General features: G+C 37.9%; 1 protein-coding gene across 2 annotated transcripts in view; it reads right to left on the bottom strand.

Annotated features, from left to right (window-relative positions):
- The window catches only part of SRP72 (signal recognition particle 72), a 32,755-nt gene extending 14,909 nt beyond the window's left edge, over positions 1 to 17,846 (bottom strand). For both annotated transcript variants that reach the window (XM_045881094.3, XM_045881095.3), the window contains exons 1-11: positions 17,686 to 17,846; positions 15,638 to 15,758; positions 12,740 to 12,863; positions 11,276 to 11,419; positions 11,085 to 11,196; positions 9,053 to 9,084; positions 8,302 to 8,426; positions 7,338 to 7,395; positions 3,477 to 3,608; positions 2,119 to 2,247; positions 689 to 761 (exon numbers count right to left, since the gene is read on the bottom strand). In XM_045881094.3, the coding sequence (XP_045737050.1) occupies positions 689 to 761; positions 2,119 to 2,247; positions 3,477 to 3,608; positions 7,338 to 7,395; positions 8,302 to 8,426; positions 9,053 to 9,084; positions 11,085 to 11,196; positions 11,276 to 11,419; positions 12,740 to 12,863; positions 15,638 to 15,758; positions 17,686 to 17,794 (1,159 nt within the window). In that variant the 5' untranslated portion in view covers positions 17,795 to 17,846. The remainder of the gene's footprint in view (positions 1 to 688; positions 762 to 2,118; positions 2,248 to 3,476; positions 3,609 to 7,337; positions 7,396 to 8,301; positions 8,427 to 9,052; positions 9,085 to 11,084; positions 11,197 to 11,275; positions 11,420 to 12,739; positions 12,864 to 15,637; positions 15,759 to 17,685) is intronic.
- Between the last annotated feature and the right edge of the window lie 3,925 nt (positions 17,847 to 21,771).

The raw sequence follows: 21,771 nt of genomic DNA, 5'->3' as shown, positions 1-21,771 counted from the left end.
TTGAGAATGCATGGTCTACACCAGAAATACAACTTCCTATGATGGAAATGTCTTTATCTATGCTGTTCAACTAGCCTCATGTGGTTATGAAATTCCTATGTGGCTAGCCCAAGGGAGGAAATGACTTTTAACAAATTTCATTTTATTTTAAAGTTAAAATAGCTACATGTAAATAATGGTTACCAAAAGCTCTAGATAATCACTTAAGGCTAGTTCAAATCATGGCCAAAAACCACTAGCAGTTTTCTGTAGGATTCAAAAATGTCAGTTTTCATTAAATTTCCCTGCCTCTTTTCCCCCAAAGATATGGGTAAACTATAAACAAAGGATAAAGGGTTAAGTTAAGAAAGCTAAATGCAAAGTAACCCTTCTTTCATGCAAATACTAGCAAGTAACAGATATAAGCATTTCTACATATGACATACCCAGGAAATTTAAGTATGGTCTTTTGAAACATAGGAATCCTTTGCTTCTACCCACTTTCAAGGCATAGATTGAGAATCATTCTAAAAATTTAAGAATAACCTGAAAAAAAGGCTGTTTGAAACAGTAATAATTATGCTTCATCATTATGCAAAAAAATTTTTTTGGAAAATTTTTAAAACCACATAGTTCACAACTACTTCAGAAACATTTCAACCATGTTTCCATTAAAATATTTTAATCATGATGAAATAATTATTAATACCTTGGGAAATCTTCAGCTGTGCCATGGTCAGCTTAATTTCAGCTGCATTTTCTGGATGCTGATCTGAAAACTCCTAAAATGTTTTCAGTTGGAGGAAAAAAAAAAAAATCACAATTTACACAACTAACCGCACACAGTTCAATTATCACTTCTACACAGAAATATTAAAGTTCTGGTTTCAGGTCAAAATTTTAATTCTGGAAAAACTTTGATTCCCATTTTGTTTTAAAATTATGCTCTGAGGGGCACCTGGGTGGCTCAGTCGGTTAAGTATCTGCCTTCAGCTCAGATCATGATCCCAGGATCCTGGGATGGAGCCCACATTGGCCTCGCTGCTCAGCGGGGAGTCTGCTTCTCCCTCTCCCACTCCCCCCTGCTTGTGTTCCTTCTCCGGCTGTCTCTCTCTGTCAAATAAATAAAATCTTAAAAAATAAAATAAAATAAAAATATAATAAAATTATGCTCTGAAAGTGTAATAATATCAAGTTCCAGGAAATCACTAATAGAGAAATAATAATTAAGATTACTACATAGTTTTGTTTGTTTAAATAAGATACTCAAATAGATGCTGTCTCCTTACTGAGGATCCCTGCTAGGTAATTCTGCCCTTCAGGATGGTCCTAACTTCACCCTGTTCAACTTTCCAGGGTACTGTACCCTCAGGAATTTCAAACATATAATCTAACAGCTGATTTAGGATGATAAAAACCAAGTTAGTATCTCTGTAATTGTTTGAGGTTTTGGACTGACTCATTGGAAAATACATTATTGAAAAAAGAGGTTAAGCATATTCTGGCATTATAAGCCTAAAACAAACCTTTAACTCATCCTAAATTGATCGCCAAATGAAAACCATTCTTCAGGTTTATGGTAAACATTTACTGATGCAAACTTTATTTATTTATTTTTTTAAAGTAGGCTCCCAGGGGGCGCCTGGGTGGCTCTGTCCTTAAGCGTCTGCCTTCGGCTCAGGTCATGATCCCAGGGTCCTGGGATGAAGATTGCATCTGGCTCCCTGCTCTGTGGGGGGCCTGCTTCTCCCTCTCCCACTCCTCCTGCTTGTGTTCCCTCTCTGGCTGGCTGTCTCTGTCAAATAAATAAAATCTTTAAAAAAATAAATAAATAAGTAGGCTCCCGGCCCAGCATGGAGCCCAACACGGGGCCTGAACTCATCACCCTGATATCAAGACCTGAACTGAGATCAAGAGTCCAACACTCAACCAACTGAGCCAGACTGATGCCCCATAATGCAAATGTACATAAAACAAAGCTGTAGCTCAAGAATTAACTAAAGTGACATTCTGGATTTTGTCTACTGGTATGTTACCTATTAGTTTTCCCACTTTACTTACAAGTTTGTAGGCTATTCTAATAAAAATGAAAAAAGGATGCAACTACATGACACCTCATTAAAAACTCAATTTCTTTACCTGAAGCAGTTCTATTGCTTTTGTGTGCTGCTTTTCACGGCAGAGCTGGGCAGCTTGGATTAATATAGGCAGGAGATGCTCAGGACTTTGGGACTGTAAACTGGCAGATATTTTGCGGCACTGTTCTGCCTAAAAAACAGTATTTCCCCCCCACAAAAATAAGCTGGTTAATGCAATTAAACATTAAGTGAATAACCAAAAAGAAAAGGAAGGGGTGGAAGGGGAAGGAACTCAGCTGAAAGACAATAGTGAAGAACTATCTAGGGTAAAAGAACTGGTTTACAGTATCTATTTTCAATTTTCTCCTGTAAGAAAAGATTTCCATTTACTGAATTTAAGCTATGAGTTACAAAAGCATTTAGGAAAGGACTATTTCTTTGGGGGGGGGGGGGAGCAGAAGGAGAGAGAGAATCTTAAGCAGGCCCCACGCCCAGCTTATAGCCCGACACCCAACATGGGCTCAATCTCACAACCCTGAGATTATGACCTGAGCCAAAATCAAGAGTTGGACGTGTAGGGGCGCCTGGGTGGCTCAGTTGTTAAGCATCTGCCTTCGGCTCAGGTCATGATCCCAGGGTCCTGGGATCGAGCCCCATATCAGGCTCCCTGCTCAGCAGGAAGCCTGCTTCACCCCTCTCCCACTCCCCCGGCTTGTGTTCCTTCTCTCGCTGTCAAATAAATAAATAAATAAAAATCTTTAAAAAAAAAAAAAAGAGTTGGACGTGTAACCCACTGAGCCACCCAGGCGCCCCATGAAAGGACTAGTTCTAAATATTAATTTGGATGCTTAAATTCCAGAGTTTTGTTTAAAAAATGAAAACACAAGTATCACCCTTTGCTTAAAAGCAACAAAATGTATAGGTATTTCTTGCTAAAGTATTCAAGAATAACTTAGCTCAGTTCTAAATAATAAAAATGTTACTGACTCTCACTTTCCCACTGAACACCTCTGCTATGGAAAAGTATGAAATCTTTAGAATTAATGCATATTAGAATGGACCTCCTTAGCATTTATAATTATACACAAACTAAAATGAAAGACAGATCTTAAACCTATAATTCCAGTTGACATCTTTGATGATTTCTACTTTAATTCAGAGAGATTAGAAATAAGATAATGAGAACAGTATCTCATTTACAAATGTGAATAGTGTTCTCGTCCTCTTAAAAGGCAGCTGTAGACCTTTACAAAGAATTGAGCAAATTACTTGTTTAACAAAATCTATGATATATGACATTCTGAAAAATACATTGGTATAAGACAAACAATATACAGAGATTGAACTGTTACACCCATTATGCCTCATATGCCATACTCCAAAAGGTTTAGTCAGAGCAATGAGAGATTTGTTACCTACCTGGTTTGTGTACATAGCAAGTAAAGCTTTGTTAAATTCTATAGCTTGCAGCTGTTTCTTAGAAAGCTTAAACTCTACTCCTTCTGCATTGGTTAATTTCACCTTCTTCTTGGAGTCAAAGACATTTTGGTCCTGAAAAAGAAAAGTTCATTTGCCATTAACAGCAATCTCAGACTTTAATCTTTTAACACTTCAAGGCTTTATTCCTCTTCCATTTAGTTATTTTATACACAAGAGAGCTTGGAAGATAATACATCTGCCTGGTTAGGTTGTTTAAACCCCTAAGATGCATATAAATTTGTCTTGGGTTCTTGGTTTTCTTTTGATTTATCCTTCCACTATTAACTGCTTGTTTTGAGCTTTTTGAAGAAAAGTACTTACGGACAGAACAAATCTTACAGTGGAAATCAGGACTACAAAGATACAAAGAAATCTGGAATCTACACACTATGCCCTTTAGAATTTAGATGACAAATGAGGAAAGTAATTCTTTCCTCTTTGAAACAGTCATTATGTAAGCAAATCAATAAAATTCAGAAATAGATTCACACCTCTTTTGAAAGCATTTTTAGCAAAAAAATGCCAATGTAACACAGCTACTGTTTTTCTTTTCCTTAAGGTCCTTCTCACCTAGGCAGTAGCTCAAAGAAGCTCAAATTCTCAAACTTCTGTGTGCAGCAAACACAATGTTATCTGCCTTAAAAAAGTCCTGTTAAGAATTACAGAATGTCACATACCTTTCTAGGAAGACAATTAAATTACATGCATCTTGAGGACAAACTGAGCATCTGAATACCTACTATGTGCACAGTATTCTAGCTTTGTAAATAAGTATCTGCAAATAAGTGATACCCTATGTTTTTGTTTTTGTTTTTTTTTTTTAAGATTCTATTTACTTATTTGACAGAGAGAGACACAGCGAAAGAGGGAACACAAGCAGGGGGAGTGGGAGAGAAGCAGGCTTCCCGCTAAGCAGGGAGCCCAATGCGGGGCTCGATCCCAGAACCCTGGGATCATGACCTGAGCCAAAGGTAGACGCTAAAGACTGAGCCACCCAGGCACCCCAATACCCTATGTTTTTTAAACCAGGTCTTCTACTAGTTTGAAGAGTAAAAGAAAACAAGGAAGAAATCTAAAATAAATACTTTTTCTGAGTGTGAAGCTTCAAACCAAAGTACAATTACTTTAATGTACAGCAAAAAACTTTCATATAAATCCTTTTTTTTTTTTTTAAGATTTTATTTACTTGAGAGAGAGAGAGCATGAGCTGTGGAGAAGGGCAGAGGGAGAGGGGGCAGCAGACTCCCTGCTGAGCAGGGAGCCCAATGCAGGACTCGATCCCAGGACCCCAAGACCATGACCTGAGCCAAAGGCAGACACTTAACCAACTGAGCCACCTAGGCACCCCTCACATAAATCACTTCTTAAGAAACCAGATTTCTAGTTGGTTCTCCTCTGTACTATTTTAATACTTCAATTCATCTTGCATGTCACTTAAACTTTGCTATCATGGCACTTACTCAAAAATTTGATTTTCAGGTGCCTGGGTGGCTCAGTTGGTTAAGCAATTGCCTTCGGCTCAGGTCATGATCCCGGAGTCCCGGGATCGAGTCCCACATCAAGCTCCCTGCTCAGCGGGGAGTCTGCTTCTCCCTCTGACCCTACCCCCTCTGTGCTCTCTCTCTCTCAAATAAATAAAAATTAAAAAAAAAAAAAAGATTTTCAAGGCATTCCATACCTTGGTACCATTCAATCTAAACTTTAAAAAATTTTTAACTAGCATGTATGTATCCTCTTAACTTCTGTTTTCTCTTTCTTCCCATAAGTCGTAAGTATTTCTCCATATGTTCACTTGCTTATGCTGCTGTTTAACCCTCAAACCGTAACCCTCTTTTTCAAGGGTCAGCTACAAATTTGCCAGGTCAGAGATCTTTTCTTTCACCAATACTGCAGTTAAAAAGTAAAAAATTTAAACATGCACAATTTTTTTCAATACCAGAATGAGACTTTTAAATGATATAATTATTACCACTGAGTTTCATATTTCTTTTGCATTAGCTATTGAATCCAGCACTATTTTGAATAAAAAGTCTGTTGACTATCTCTCTCCCTCTGTGATCTCTCTTGCTCTCACTCTCTCAAATAAATTTTTAAAAAATCTTTAAAAAATAGAGGTGCCTGGGTGGCTCAGTAGTTAAGCATCTGCCTTCAGCTCAGGTCATGATCTCAGGGTCCTGGGATCGAGCCTCCCATCGGGCTCCCTGCTCAGCGTTGAGTAGTCTCAAATCTGCTTCTCCCTCTCCCTCTGTGATCTCTCTCAAATAAATAAATTAAAAAAAAATCTTTAAAAAAAAGTTTGGTATATAATGACAACAAGATTAAGATATCCAGCGTTGGGTGCCTGGATGGCTCAGTCGTTAAGCGTCTGCCTTCGGCTCAGGTCCTGATCCCAGGATCCTGGAATCGAGCCCCGCATCGGGCTCCCTGCTTCGCGAGAAGCCTGCTTCTCCCTCTCCCACTCCTCCTGCTTGTGTTCACTCTCTCACTGTCTCTATCAAATAAATAAATAAAATCTTAAAAAAAAAAGATATCTAGTGTTTTACACTCTCCTTCCCATATCAGGTAAAAAGAATTTATCCTCACCAGCACTTCAAATAATTCAAACACACCAAAAAAAAAAAAAAAAAAAAATCACAAACACAGGCAAGTATATAATGCTGCTAAGATTCAAATGCCAGAATCAATTTTTGAAAACCTAAACCATGCCAAAAGCCTGCAACATCCTATAACTACTACTCTTTCTAGTGCTATTATCTCAGCTCTGGAGACCCTCTGAATTTCTGCTATTGGAGGAAGGAAGTACCATGAAGGACTCTGGAGTCAAGTGATTGGAATCCCAATCCAAGTTCTACCTCTAACAGGCTGTGACCTTATACAAATTACTTAACTCCTTTCAGCCTCAGATTATACTCCTACAAATTGGCAGCAAGTACTGCCACCTAAAAATATAATTGTGGGGGCGCCTGAGTAGCTCAGTCGTTAAGCGTCTGCCTTTGGCTCAGGTCATGATTCTGGGGTCCTGGGATCGAGCCCCGCAGCGGGCTCCCTGCTCCACGGGAAGCCTGCTTCTCCCTCTCCCACTCCCCCTGCTTGTGTTCCCTCTCTCGCTGTGTCTCTCTGTGTCAAATAAAATATTAAAAAATAAATCAATTAATTAAAAATAATAAAAATATAATTGTGAAGATGAAATACGATGGCACTTGAAAAATCACACAGTTTATCAAAAGAAATCAAATGTTACTTTTCTTATTTTCTACTGATTTCCATTTCAAATCTGAAATGTTCATCTATTAAAACAATGTTCTAAATGGTGGTTAATTTTACTAGTACAGTAGTCTTTAGGATTGTTTATATTCATACTTGTAATATTTTACATGTGGCTTTGAGGGTGGGCATGTCTCCCTTCCCCCAAAATAAAAACCACTGGAAAGAAAAGAATTACACATAGAAAACTTGTACTCAGACTCACTAGATGAAAATGACACATAAAACATGCACATGCTTAGTATAAAGTCAAAACAATTTATTTTTCAATATATAGATTCTCCACATTATTATAAACTGGGAAAAGGGTAAGACAGTCCAGAGACTGTCTTAAAAACTGCAAAAAAAAATAAAACTGCAAAAAAGTTTTATTACCTGAATATAGTTTGCAGAATCATCTTTATGAAAGTTAAACTGTGATTGTGATTTTGCTACAACTGGACTGTGTCATGGAAAAAAGAAGTTAACCTGGGATAAAGCTAAGGTAATGTTTTCAATGTAAAATATAAGTGTAAGAAAGCAATGTATATCCCATACCTTGTTAATAGTAATGATGTTGTTTGCAATCACAGCTAGCAATCCCACATCTGTTGGCCTGTGAACAATAAGCAACAGTCAAAAAGAAACAAACCTTTAAAAAGAGACTTCACCCCCTATAAAAGACACTTCATTTAAAATAAACTTACTAGCTACCATATGATCCAGCAATTGCACTACTGGGTATTTACCCCAAAGATACAAAAGTAGGGATCCGAAGGGGTACGTGCACCCTGATGTTTATAGCAGCAATGTCCACAATAGCCAAACTGTGGAGAGAGCCAAGATGTCCATCGACAGATGAATGGATAAAGAAGATGTGGTATATATATACAATGGAATATTATGCAGCCATCAAAAGGAATGAGATCTTGCCATTTGCAACGACGTGGATGGAACTGGAGGGTATTATGTTGAGTGAAATAAGTCAATCAGAGAAAGACATGTATCATATGATCTCACTGATATGAGGAATTCTTAATCGCAGGAAATAAACTGAGTGTTGTTGGAGTGGGGGGTGGGGTGGGAGGGATGGGGTGACTGGGTGATAGACACTGGGGAGGGTATGTGCTCTGGTAAGCACTGTAAATTGTGCAAGACTGTTGAATCTCAGATCTGTACCTCTGAAACAAATAATGCAATATATGTTAAGAAAAAAAAAAAAGAAGAAGAAGAAGAAGGTAGCGGGAGGGGAAGAATGAAGGGGGGAAATCGGAGGGGTAGACGAACCATGAGAGACGATAGACTCTGAAAAACAAACTGAGGGTTCTAGAGGGGAGGGGGGTGGGAGGATGGGTTAGCCTGGTGGTGGGTATTGAGGAGGGCACATTCTGCATGGAGCACTGGGTGTTGTGCACAAACAATGAATCATGGAACACTTCATCTAAAACTAATGATGTAATGTATGGGGATTAACATAAGAATAAAAAAATAAATAAAATAAAATAAAATAAAATAAACTTACTTTAGTTTTATTATTTGATTGTAAAGTTGCAACGCCTCCTCTGTACAACCCTGAAGCTGCAGAATATAGGCCATCTGCCCATGAATGATGGCCAGTTCTGCCTGTGGGTCTTCCTCAGTCCCATCCTAAGAAGAAAAAGAAACTTTTTTTCCCTTGTTATTTTCCAAATCGATCTCCATATTTATCAAGTATTCCAAACATTCAAAAGGTACACAATCTTAAAGACAACATATCATTTTCAGAAAACTTCCCTTAGAATCAGTTTGTTAAAATTTAGGAATTTGATAAAGGTGATTCCAAAAGCAAATTACTGTGTAGATGAGCGCCAGAAAACAATAAAAGATTGGTGAAAAGGCCAACAACTGTAAGGATTCTGTAATGAAACTACTTCATAACTGTCTTTAAGACAATTGGAAATCATGACTGTTGGATTATTTGTGGTTCATTTAAGAAATATGCATGGGATTCCTATGAAAGGACCCATATTCAAAGATCTGAGCCTTGCATATAAGAGAATGAATTTATATTAATATAAATTTAAAATAAAATATATATGGCATATAAAAATTCTAGTATTGTAATTTCCCAGCCTAAGACTCCATCAAATAATTGATCAAGAGGATTTTTACTGTGATTATTTAATAAATCACCACCTATTCCAACAAGTCAATAAATACTACAATGAAGCACCCTATAAATTTATATTAGTCAGAAGTGTAAAATTTGGGTTTAATAAGAGTGGAATACTTACAGAATCTTCTGATAATGAACGGCGACAAAGATCTATGGGGAAAAAATAGTTTTAAAATTAATATTGCATGGGCGCCTGGGTGGCTCAGTTGGTTAAGCGACTGCCTTCGGCTCAGGTCATGATCCTGGAGTCCCTGGATCGAGTCCCGCATCGGGCTCCCTGCTCAGCAGGGGGTCTGCTTCTCCCTCTGCCCTCTTCCCTCTCATGCTCTCTGTCTCTCATTCTCTCTCTCTCAAATAAATAAAATTAATATTGCAGGGTAACTCCCATTCCTTTCACCATTCTGAAGAGCAAGAATTAAATTCTTGGGCAGAAGATTTCAAGATAATTTTAATAACAAGCAAATTTGGAAATTTATTATTAGCATCAACATAAATAATAATAAACATTACATAAATACCATCAGTCCCTGACTATTCTAGCTCTCTGGCATTTTTCTTTCATTTGTAATCTCTAGGTTAAAAAAAATTTTAAGGGCATTTAAAAAATATAAATGTAACAAATGTTGATTGCAAAAAATCAATGACAAAAAAGTAGTAAAGACAATAACCCCACCACCAAGAGATAACCATTATTAGCATTGTCATTACTATTTTTTAAATGCAAATGCACAGCCACTTTTAAAATGAAAGTGTGATATGATATTCTACATACTATTTTGAAACCTACCTTCCCCATTTAATATATTGTGGACATCTTTCTATTATAATAAATACAGATCTACAATTTTTTTTTTAAGATTTATTTATTTTAGAGAGGGAGGGAGTGAGGGAGCGAGGAGAGAAGCAGGCTCCCCGATGGGCATGGAGCCTGATGTGGGGCTAGATCCCAGGACCCATGAGATCACAACCTGAGCCAAAACAGAGTAGGACCCTTAACGGACTGAGCCACCCAGGTGCCCCCACATCTACATTTTTATTTTGAAGACTGCATGGTAACCTATTTTGTGGTCATGGTAAAACTTAGCCAATCCTCTTATAGGACAGAAACTCATGATGTTTCTAATTTTTTTCTTATGACCATCCCTTCAATTAGCACTCATAAACATACATATATGAATTTATCTAATTATTTCCTTACAATAAATTTCTTCATTTATCTAATTATTATTAATTAATCTAATTATTTCCTTAAAATGAAATCCTTGGATCAAAGGGTATGCAAATTTTAAATCCGCCACACGTCACCAAACTGCCCACTGCAAAGTCAGTATTACTTTTACACTCAAAACTTCCATGTATAAGAATGTCCTTTTCCCACACCACTGTCAATACTGGGTATAATCAAGAAATTATAAATCTCAAACATACTTTTCTTCTCATGATGCTCCAACTTCTGCTTTTATTTTAACCTTCAACATTAAAAATTGACCCTGCTTCACCTTCTTTCCCTCCCTATCACTGCAGTCCCTGCATCACTTTTATAGCTTCCAGGGAAATATGTATGCAGAAGAAAAGTCTACATCTTTCTGGAGTTGAAACCAAACATAAGCTAATAAGACTATTTTTCTTTTTTTCTTAATTAAAGCTTCAAAGCATATAAATGTTATATATGACAACATACTAAATGGAGTTAAAACTGTGCTTGAATAGTGTTACCAATATAAATGCAGTGTATGTGCATGCGTGCACATACACACAAAGGCACACTGATTATCACTGAATTTGAGTACCCTAGTTTAATAATGATAACCAATATTTATTGGATGCTTATGTTATATGCCATGTACTGCTGTAAATGCTTGATGTTAACTCAATTTACATTTAATATTCACAGTAACTTATTAAAAAACCTCCTCAAAAATAAGGTCTGGTATGGATGAAAATGGACAAGTACTCTGGCTTAGGGATTAGACAGAAATAGGGGAGACATGCTAAAATGCCAAGAGAAAAGCTAGATGAATTTTGAGAAATTCCCACTGCATCAATAATTTCCAATTATAAATCTCACAAAAATCAAATACAATTTTTGGAAATACTGTTTTAAGTTATATGCACATTACAATTACACATAATTTTAATAAACTTCCAACCTTCAGCTTTTTGTAGGATTTTCATTGCTTGGCTCAGCTGGCCTTGTCCTATTAGAGCACATGCAGTATTGTAGCACAGTTCGTGTGTCCCTTCTTGGAGGCCCAAGTTCTCCTGTCATGGAGCAAAATACCAGTCAAACACTAGACAGGAATATTGTTTCATAGCTGTGTGGGTACACAGGGATACTCACTGGAACTACTTTTTCCCAATTGCTTTGAGCTGCAACAACTGCTGAAAGGTTTGTTTTTCTCTCTTCATCATAATCATCTTGGGAGTTTCGGACAAGATCTCTATACACCGCTAAGCATTCATCATAGCGTTCTAACCGGTATAACTAGGGAGACAAACACCAAGTAAGAGATCAGAGGAGAAGACAAACATAGTATTATGTCTCAAACATCATACAAACCCTTTTTTGAATCACTAAGTAGGAAACCTTATTCAGCATGATACGGGCAATCAACAGTTTTTCCTTTGCAATTTTTCAATTAGTTCTGTGTGCTACTAATACTTTCAAAAACTTGCAATGAATGAATCTCTACTATACTGTAGATTTGTAGTCATGATTCAGATAGAAGTCATTGTATTTACTTCCTTCCTGAGGTTAGGGAAATGCCTAAGTGGGTTTTGAAAGAAAACATTTCCAAAGAAATCACCCTGCTACCTAAATCTGACTTACAATGAAAAAATTTTCCCACCCACAAAATGATTGTTAAGCCCCCGTGAACAGGAACAAAATTAGATGTTAACAACAGGACTTAATATTTTCTAAGAGTTCACTATATTAAATCTTTATTTCCTTTTCCCAGAAACCAGCTAATATAGGGTTAATAATCAAGTACACAAAACATAATTCCTGCTTATTTCATTCAAGTTGTTCTCAAAGGGCAATAACTGCCACTCTGGGTAAATTAAGTCAACTTTTTATGACAGAGACTGATGCCCTTCATCAAACTCAAAATGCTGGAATTTACCCTAAATTTGCCCAGCTTACCTTAAAAGTTCTTTATAAACCTACAATCCATGAACTTGTCCAAATCTTTCTCCAACCTGTATGTATTATTAAACTCTTAGTATCTCTTGGAGACAATACATTTATTACATTATTTGCCCTTACTGACATTTTAAAAATCTTTAAGAGGGTTTTGTTAGTTCTACTAAAACATTTGTCCTCTCATCATTAACAGCTTTATTTTTACAGTAGGCTTAATTAAATATCTCAAACCCTTTCAGAATAAGAGTTTTAGGGAATTCATAAACTAGTTAAATTCATCCAAATTCTTATTTATCACGATTTACTTTATTTTAACCTTAAAACAAAATGTGTTAAAAACTAGAAATATAATTTCAAAACTGTGAAGGCCATCAAAACTGGCCTTCATCTTTCCAACTAAAATCAAAATTTCATAGGATAGTTTTTAATTCTAATTTTCTAATTACCCTGAAGAAATAATTTATTCATAGAATATTATATATGCAACTGTTTGTGTGAAGATCAAGAAGAGGGAATATGTTCAAACCTCAAGAATTGGTTTGGTGGCAAGTTTTGTGGAGCATCAGGATGGGCTGAGGTTCCTCATCCCTGCTCCTCACTACAGGTACAGTCATGCCCACTCAGGATGATTGTCAACATGTATTTTAAAGCAGTAATTACCACTTGTCCATAAAGCTCCTTTAATTTGTCTGTCTGCTGATTGGCACTTTCTATTGTCTTCAAGGCATTTTCAATCCTGTTCAGCCTGTACTCACAATATGCCTTCTCAAAGGAAAGAGAGTTACTGAAAAAGAAAAAAACCAATATCTAATCATTAGCTAATACTGCAAAGCATCCACTGTATGCCAGACACTGCTGTAAGTACCTGATCCATATTAAGTCATTTAATCTCCATTAACAACAGATGAGGAAACTGACAAAGTGTCGTAACATGCCTGAAAATCAGTTCCCAAGTGGCAGATAATATTACATTCATTTCCCTTGCCTCTCTTGCTTTCATGGATATTCTTTGAAACAAACATTTAAGAATGAAATCATGAATCAGCTAAATAACTAATTGTCTTAGATAAAAAAACAATCTGAGCACTATTTTATTTTTTCAAGATTTTGTTTTTCAGTAATCTTCACACCCAACATGGGACTCAAACTCACAACCCTGAGATCGAGTCATGTGCTCCACCGACTGAGCCAGCCAGGTGCCCCTGAACACTATTTTAAATGGGTTATTACAGAAGTTTCTTAAATCTACTAATCAAATAATAAGCCCTATAAAGCTGCTTTAAATGTGTTCAAAAAACAAATGAATAGCAAAGAAAAGGTAACTAAAATCTTAAAAGAACATAGTACTTGTAACCAAACAACTGATAAACACACAACAATAAAAACATTACCTATCTACATTGACAACTCATCACATTAACGTGACACTTGAAACTCATTTTGGCGTTTCATTTATTTATTTTTAAAGATTTTATTCATTTATTTGACAGAGGGGGAGAAAGCACAAGCAGGGGGAGCGGCAGGCAGGGGGAGAGGGTGAAGCAGGCTCCCCAATGTGGGGCTCGATCCCAGGACCCTGGGATCATGACCTGAGCCGAAGGCAGATGCTTAACCAACTAAGTCACTCAGGCGACCCTCATTTTGGAGTTTTAACCATAACCCATGAGGAAGAATACTTATCAAGCAAATGACAATATCCTTTATTTACTTGCCTAAAAAAAATTATTTGAAAATCTCCCTATGTCACAAAATAACCAAAATTCAAGATACTGAATTTTAGTATAAACATGTTTACTAGAAAGTAGTGTCCCCTTTACTTTTTTATTTTTACTGAAGTTTTAAAATTAGTTTTCAATCTTTCTGTATAGATATGGCTCAAACTGCCCCCATACCAAAAGGTATATGCTAAGAGGTTTTACTTCCACTGCTATTCACATCTATCCTGCTCTCCTTTACCTCCAAATGACTTTTATTCACTGTTTCTTCACCTAGTGTTTGTTTTTGCAAATACAGGAAAATACACATATAAATTCTTATATCCTCCTTTTCTTATACAAAAAGTATACTATATAGTTGTTGACCTCTGAACATGGGTTTGAACTGCATGAGCCCACTTATATGTGGATTTTTTTCAATAAATACAGTATAGCATCTTAGATGTATTTTCTCTTATGATTTTAATACCATTTTCTTTCCTATAGCCTACTTCATTCTAAAAATATAGTATATAATACATATAACATAAAAATACATGTTAATCAACTGTTTATGTCATCTGTTAGGCCTCCAGTCAATAGTAGGCTATGAGTACAGTTTTTGAGGAGTCTAAAGTTATACACAGATTTTCGACTACGCGGAGGGTTGGTGCCCCTAACCCCTGAGATATTTTTTTTTCTTTTCTTTTTTTTTCTTATTTTTTTTTATTAAGAAGGTTTTTTTTTTTTTTTTTTTTTTTTTTTTATTTATTTATTTGAGAGAGAGAATGAGAGAGAGCACATGAGAGGGGGGAGGGCCAGAGCGAGAAGCAGACTCCCCGCCGAGCAGGGAGCCCGATGCGGGACTCGATCCCGGGACTCCAGGATCATGACCTGAGCCGAAGGCAGTCGCTTAACCAACTGAGCCACCCAGGCGCCCTAACCCCTGAGATATTGAAGGGTCAACTGTACACTGTTTTTAACTTTATAAGCCAGTATTTCATTAAAGAGTAAATATGCTGCAAAAAACTTTATTTCAATACACATTTCTTTTGCGGCTTAGGCATAACTGTAAAGAAAAATCATATTACAGTAAAAATTTAGAATATAAATTCACATTTCGTGAAATGATGAAATAAATGAAAAAGATTAACAACAACAACAAATGCTAGATATTCTAAAGACTGCTAAAGAACTCTGACACCGAATGATCTTGACCTAAAATCATACTCATCTCAACACTTCTCAAAGGAGATAGGCATGGAAGTCAGGTGAAGATTGCCATACCATCCTAAAGGCCTCTACTTATACATCCCTACCCTACATGTTCCTCCCTCTCTGCCTTTTTTTTCTTTAATTAAACTTCTGAGTTGTTCTCCTTATGTCCTCCAAGAATTCATTACATTTATGACCCATATCCTTCAGCAGTTTACCTGCTTCTTAGTGGTTCAAAGGGAAGACAGAGGTAAAGAAAAATGCTCCCTAAGGCAGAAAAAAAACAAAGATACTATTGCTCCTGGGTGCCTGGGTGGCTCAGTCGGTTAAGTGTCTGCCTTCAGCTCAGGTCATGATCTCAGGGTCCTGGGATCGAGGCCCACATCAGGCTCCTTGCTCAGCGGGCAGCCTGCTTCTCCCTCTGCCCTGCTGCTCCCCCAGCTTGTGCTCTTTCTGTCAAGTAAATAAATAAAATCTTAAAAAAAAAAAAAGGTACTATTGCTCCTTCCAGTTTCAGAAATACTATTGCTAAGCAAAAAAGGTAAAAAAAAATCACTGAATAGTGAGGGAAAAAAACCCATGGAAATGTTTATAGCTATGGTAACCATTATTTCTAATAATGGCACAAACAACTAACTGAATCACTTACTTGGCTAACACTTTAGTGTGAGTATTGATGACATTCAAGGCTTCCTTGAAACTTCCATTTTGGATAAGGCATACCACTTTACAGTGTAGGGCAGTTACGTCATCCTTGTTGATCTGCAGTACTAGAGAACAATTTTAGGAAAAAATTTTAAAATCCATTCCCTTCTCACATTTTTACTAAATTTTCCCACCCCCTGCTTCAAGAAGCTATATTTCCAATTTTATTGCAGCAACAATCAGTTGAAACATTTAAAAAAAAAAATGACCGATCTTCATTTTTAACTTAAGAAGTGGCAAAAGGACAGTTATAATTTAGTAAGATTTCCAATGAGATAGATTTCCAAGATGCTTGTAGCAAAAATAAATATTTAAATAATGAAATAAAGGAGAAAGGAGCGATCTCCTCCAGCTTTTTCACCTTAGGACACATGCTACATCCTACATATTTCATTAGTTCACCAAGAAAGAAAAAAGTTCATGTAGAATTTGGAAGCAAATGACTTAGGTTTGAGTACAAGCTTGTCATTAGTGTCTTCAGGTCATGGGCAAATCATTTCACAGCAAAATGTCAGTTTTCTGATCTGCAAAACTAGTATGAAAGTTATAAAGAAGATTAAATGAGAATACTTTAGAAAAATCTATAAGCTGTAAAGTATACAAATGCAACTTATTTTGCTGGCACTATTTCCAAAAACCATTCAATATTTCCCTTTTCACCTAAGACGACCGAGCAAAAGAGGACAAGGAAAGACTCAGGTGGCAAAGTTTGAAAGCTAAACAGCTGTTCAGTGTAAAAATGACCACAATCACTCCCCTTGCCCCTGGGTAACATTAGGAACCCAATTCTGTGTAAGAATCATATAAATTTTTACCAATTAAGAAAATATGTATTGATCAACAAACTGAAAAAAAAAACCGTGATTAAATAATTCCTGCAAATACTTATTACACTGCTACTGAATAGTACTGGTTGCAGGTTTAGCCAAAAGCTAAAGTTAATTCAAAACAAGTTTAAGAATAAAATTAACTCTAATCAGTAGCTATTTTCCTTAATGTCTGAAATTACCAAAAGTGCACTGTGGCATAATCACTTCTTTTTACATTAACAATAGGATATTGAAAATTACATAATCCTGTATGCTACTGACATACTTTGTATGTTACTGCTTTAAACAGCCAAACCCTGTCTTGGTAATCACTTTTCAAATCTACCAAGTACAGGCTGCATCTTCAGTAAAGATTTTACCATGACAGAGAGCATTAAAAAACAAACAAAACAAAACAAAACAAAACAAAAGCATGGCCCTATTACAATTACATAGTAAAGGATAAATGAATATAATGAGTAAACCTCAAACCAAAGGCAGTTGACTCAAGATTTACCAGTTACGGGGCAAAAAGCCCCCCAAAACCGAAAGACAAACAAAAAAAAACCAGGCCAAACTTTTCTTCCGACGTAATTTCAAATGTTATTTCAAATGTGCTTTCACACACACATTTTCTGATCTAATGACACTGGAGAGAGATTTTATCTATGAGACTGACAGGCCTAACATCCATATCCAGCCCTTTTCCCTCTCCGGACTCTGTACAGCTTCCACCTTGTCAGCACCAGCTTCTAAACTACGTGTCCCTAGCAGATTCCTCCCTCCGATGCGGCAGAAAAAGCTCCCTCAGCAATACTGTCTTGATCATTCCTCTAAAGGGAAGGAGAAAAGGTGGTGATGTGAGATAGTTCCGAATTAAGGAGCAAAAACGGAGGAGCCGGATAAGAAAACAGTTTGAAAGAGACGCATGGAGTTGCGGTCTCTTTAAATTCCACGCTCACTACCCAGCGGTGGATAAAGAGGGAAGTACACGTGGCTCTAAGCTACCCAGGACCTTGGGTTGATCTGGTGGAGCAGAGGGGCTGCAACCCACGCCCATCGGGCGTTCGGGCCCCCGAGCCGCGGGCGGCGTTCTCCGATCCCCGCGTCTATTCGGAGGTGGTCGCGCGCGCCGGAAGGAGGCCGCGTCTTCTCTGCGGCCTGGGCCCGCCCCGACACTTACTCTTGTTGACGGTCTTAAGAGCGCGCGTGAAGTCACCGTTCTGGCCATAACGGTTCACTTCACTCCAGAGCGCAGGCACCGAAACCCCCCCGCCGCCGCCGCTCGCCATCTTGGAGAAGACGCGGGGAGGGGCGGGACGACCTCTGCCCCGGAAGAGGATTTCGGAGGTGGCCAAGCGGAGGAGGAAGCCGGTGGTTGCTAAGCGGTTTGGAGTCGGAAACGCCCTTCTCCCTGAGTCTGTGTCGGAGATCGTAATCTTAGCGGTGTTCGCTAGAAATTTGCGTGGATAGATAGAATCGATACACCTTACCTGAAACTTGTCTGAAGGAACGAAGTGTCGGACCCTGGGAGGGGGTTGAGAAGGGGTTCACCAGATAGTTCCGGCTCAAAGCAGCCTGCTTTTCTGGGGCTACCGCTGCTGGCGAAGCAGCACCTTCTTCCTACGAGGCGGAGCTGAGTGACGATCTGTGGAAGAGAATAAGAGGTCTATAGGGTGGTAAAGTACCAACTAGAAGCCTTAGGGAGTCCTTTGAAGGAGAGTGGGAGAGAGACGGCTTCTCTTTGCTGCTGGAGAGTACTTCATAGAGGAATTGTATTTGAAAAGGATCTTGAAAGATGATTTAGGAAAACCTGGGGTTGGGTCTGAGTAAAATTCTAGCAGAGAAGCGAATATGAGGAAAGGCACAGAAGAAAAAAGAACCAACAAGTGCAAAGCACGTTTGATGAAACCCTCTTGGCTGCACTGTGAGCTCCAGTTCAGGAACAATCAGCAACAAGGCCAAAGGACGTGTAAGCGGTGAGAATGTCCAGGCTCAGTTCCTGGCTCTCCGACCCTAGATGTCTGACTGTGAGCAAGTTATTTATCAGAGTCCCAGTTTTCCCGACTGTAAAATAGGGAAAATATTATTGTTCTGGGGATAACATAGACTTCATGCATCCTGTCATTTACTGGCACTCAATACAAAGACATAGGAGGTTTAGGGTTTTTGTAAGAGCTTAAATATCAAGATATGTTTGAAGGTCAGAACTGAGTACCTGTTGAGTGCTCTTAAAAAAGACAGGACATTTTATTGAACGCCTCTGCAGACCCAAATATTGTCAAAATCCTACTAACTCCTGCCATTTCCTCTCTCTCTCCCAGCATTCTATTCTTTTTATCCCTCAATATTTCTGTACCTGGTTCCAGATTTTAAAAATTACTTCTTTGACCTTGCAGACTAGACAACATTCCCCATTACTCTCTAATACAGCTCTGTACTTCTGAGCACTCATCGTTTGAAGCCTATCTCTTTATATGGACTATCATTTCCATGAGGTCAGGGACCATATTTACCCTTACTCACCGCAGTATCCCTAGGATCTAGCACACTGCCTGGCACATAGTTGGTACTCAACTTTTTAACATGGATTTTTGCTTATTTCTCCCCTAATCTGAGTTCCTTCAGGGTAGAAGGTATGTCCAACTCATAGTTGTGTCCAGTGGTGCCTGGTACATTTCATGTCTGGTCAATATAGTATAATGTAAAAACAGCACTACTGGTCTAGTGAACTCTATCTCAATACAATCTCTGTGAATTAGTAAAAATCATGGAAAGAGTTGTGGACTTTCATTGACTGTGGAACTGTCACAGATTTTAAGCTAATTATGCCTAGATTTCAGCAGGGCAAGGGAGTTCCAGATGACATCTGATATACCCAAAATTTTGTGTGAATTTTTCTGAGAAAAGTTTTTGTAGCTTTCATCGGATTCTCCAAAGGTGTTTTTATGCAACAGCCCCACCCCACCCAAGGTTAAGAACCACAACCTTAGTGGTGATTCTGTTAACTTCTCATAAGACTGACTTTATAAAAGGATTCAGTTTTAGTTTCTGCATCAGTCTTGATCCCATATACTGTGTAGCTTCCAAAAATTCCTCAGAATTCTGGTATGGATTCCTATAGTTCTATTTATTATGTCATTTTCATCAGGTTTTCTTGCAAACAGGATATAAGTATATGAATTTTATCTGCCCTTTTTTTTAATCTGCCATTTTTGAGACAAGTCTTCCAGAGTGGTCTTTTAAAGCATTTATCTGATGCTGCTCTTCTACCCTCAAGATGAATTCCAAAAGCCTATCATGTAACGTCCTTTATAGTTTGGCCTCTGCTTTCTATCTCCCCAACCCACATAGGTCTTTTGTTACTCACTCCCTAGTCCCCTTGCATGTTATACTCCTCTAACAGTTATATGTGGTTCCATGTTGCTGTACCTATGGGAATTTGCATTTATTCATTCAACAAATACTTACTAAATGTTTCGTATGTCTTGGTGTCTGGCATTATACTGGTTGCTAGGGATACAATTAACAAAAAAAATAAGACAACCCAGTATACTCATGGAATGTATTTTCTAGTTGGGAGAGATAGGCAATAAACAAATATATACTATGTTCAGTGGTAATAAATTCAATGAAAATTAAGGTAAGAGGGATTGAGAATAGAGTGCAAAGAGTATGTTCATTCACAATGTATACTTGTTCTTTCAATTCCTCCCTTCTTTGTGTACTCAGAATCCCTGATCATTTACTCCGTATTAAGACAATGTAGTGTTTTGAAATTGTCTGCCTCCAATACTGCAAGATTCATTGAGGGCAGAAATTGGATCTTGTTCATTGCTGCATCCCCAGGATCTTCTTACACATCACCGGTACTCAAAATCTTATTTTTTTGCACCATTTGTGGATTTAGCCATTTGTGATTTCTGAGAAGCTTCCATGTATAGTTATCTTGTCATTTTATCCACTCTGTGAAGCAGGCAGAAGAAATATTTAGTTGTACCTTACAAATGAGAACTGAAGCTCACAGTAATGTGCCTAAGGAAATCTTTTCATTTCCATTCTACTGCTATTTTCACTGTACCACAATGTTAGATGAACAACTCCATGCCAAGTAATTCGAGGTCATGGGAGTTAAATGCAAAAAGCAACATTAAAACATTTTCACTCCAGCTTCCCAAGAACTGCTGGGCTGAAGATGAACTGTGGATAAGCCACATTATGCTGATTCTCTGCCCCTTTTCCCTGTTTTTTATTTAAAGATTTCATTTATTTGAGAGAGAGAGACAGCGAGAGAGGGAACACAAGCAGGGGGAGTGGGAGAGGGAGAAGCAGGCTTCCCGCTTGAGCAGAGAGCCCGATGCGGGGCTTGATCCCAGAACTCTGGGATCATGACCTGAGCTGAAGGCAGACGCTTAACAACTGAGCCACCTAGGTGCCCCCTTTTTCCCTGTTTAGAAATGAAATCAGCTGAAGGAATATTAAATTCAAGGTGATTTTCATGGTGAATCAGTTCCACTCATACCATCTTCTACAGTCTGCCAAAGGGGATGTTATATAATGTATTCATGTGTCAGAATATACTTCACGTATGTTGACTCATTTAATTCTAACAGGATGAGGGAGGGAGTATTATTAGTCTCATTTTACACTTGAAGGAGAGGCATAAAGAAGAGTAATTTACCAAAGGTCACATCATCCTTCACCTGGACTATAATATAGCTCCTTAACCAATCTCCTTGCTTGTCCACACGATAGCCAGAGAACTTTAAAAACATGTTAAATATGTCATGTCATGACCCTGCTCAAACTTTCCAGTGGTTTTCCTTTTGTACTTTAGCGTGGCCTGTAGGTCCTAAGTGATCTAGTCTTTGCTTACATCATCTTCCATTCTTACCTTTGCTCACCAGAGATCCAGCAATAGTGGCATGTTTGTAGGTCCTCAAAAAGGCAGAGCTGTTTTACTTCCTGCCCCTAGTCTGGGTACTTCCCCACATTTTTGTATGGCTTGCTCTTTTACATCATTGCTCTGCTCTTTGCAAAAACCTTCCTCTTATCCCCAGCACTGTCCTACCACCTTGGTTATTCTTCATATGCACTTATACTTCCCTAACTCTACCTAAGACATCTTTTATGGTTTGTTATCCCCAATAAGATTTTTGTGACAGTGGGAGCCTTGTTTCTGTTTAGTGCTGCTTTCCTATGGCCTAGAATAAAACCAGGCAAAGCATGTTACTTCATGAGTAGATGGATGAATAAAGCTTCACACAAC

Source organism: Mirounga angustirostris, unplaced genomic scaffold (genome assembly GCF_029215605.1).
Source record: "Mirounga angustirostris isolate CCGP_5_RB_7025 unplaced genomic scaffold, mMirAng1.0.hap1 SCAF_2, whole genome shotgun sequence".
Classification (NCBI taxonomy): domain Eukaryota; kingdom Metazoa; phylum Chordata; class Mammalia; order Carnivora; family Phocidae; genus Mirounga; species Mirounga angustirostris.
The sequence above is the reverse complement of the archived record's forward strand: the minus strand, read 5'-3'. Positions and strand labels throughout refer to the sequence as shown.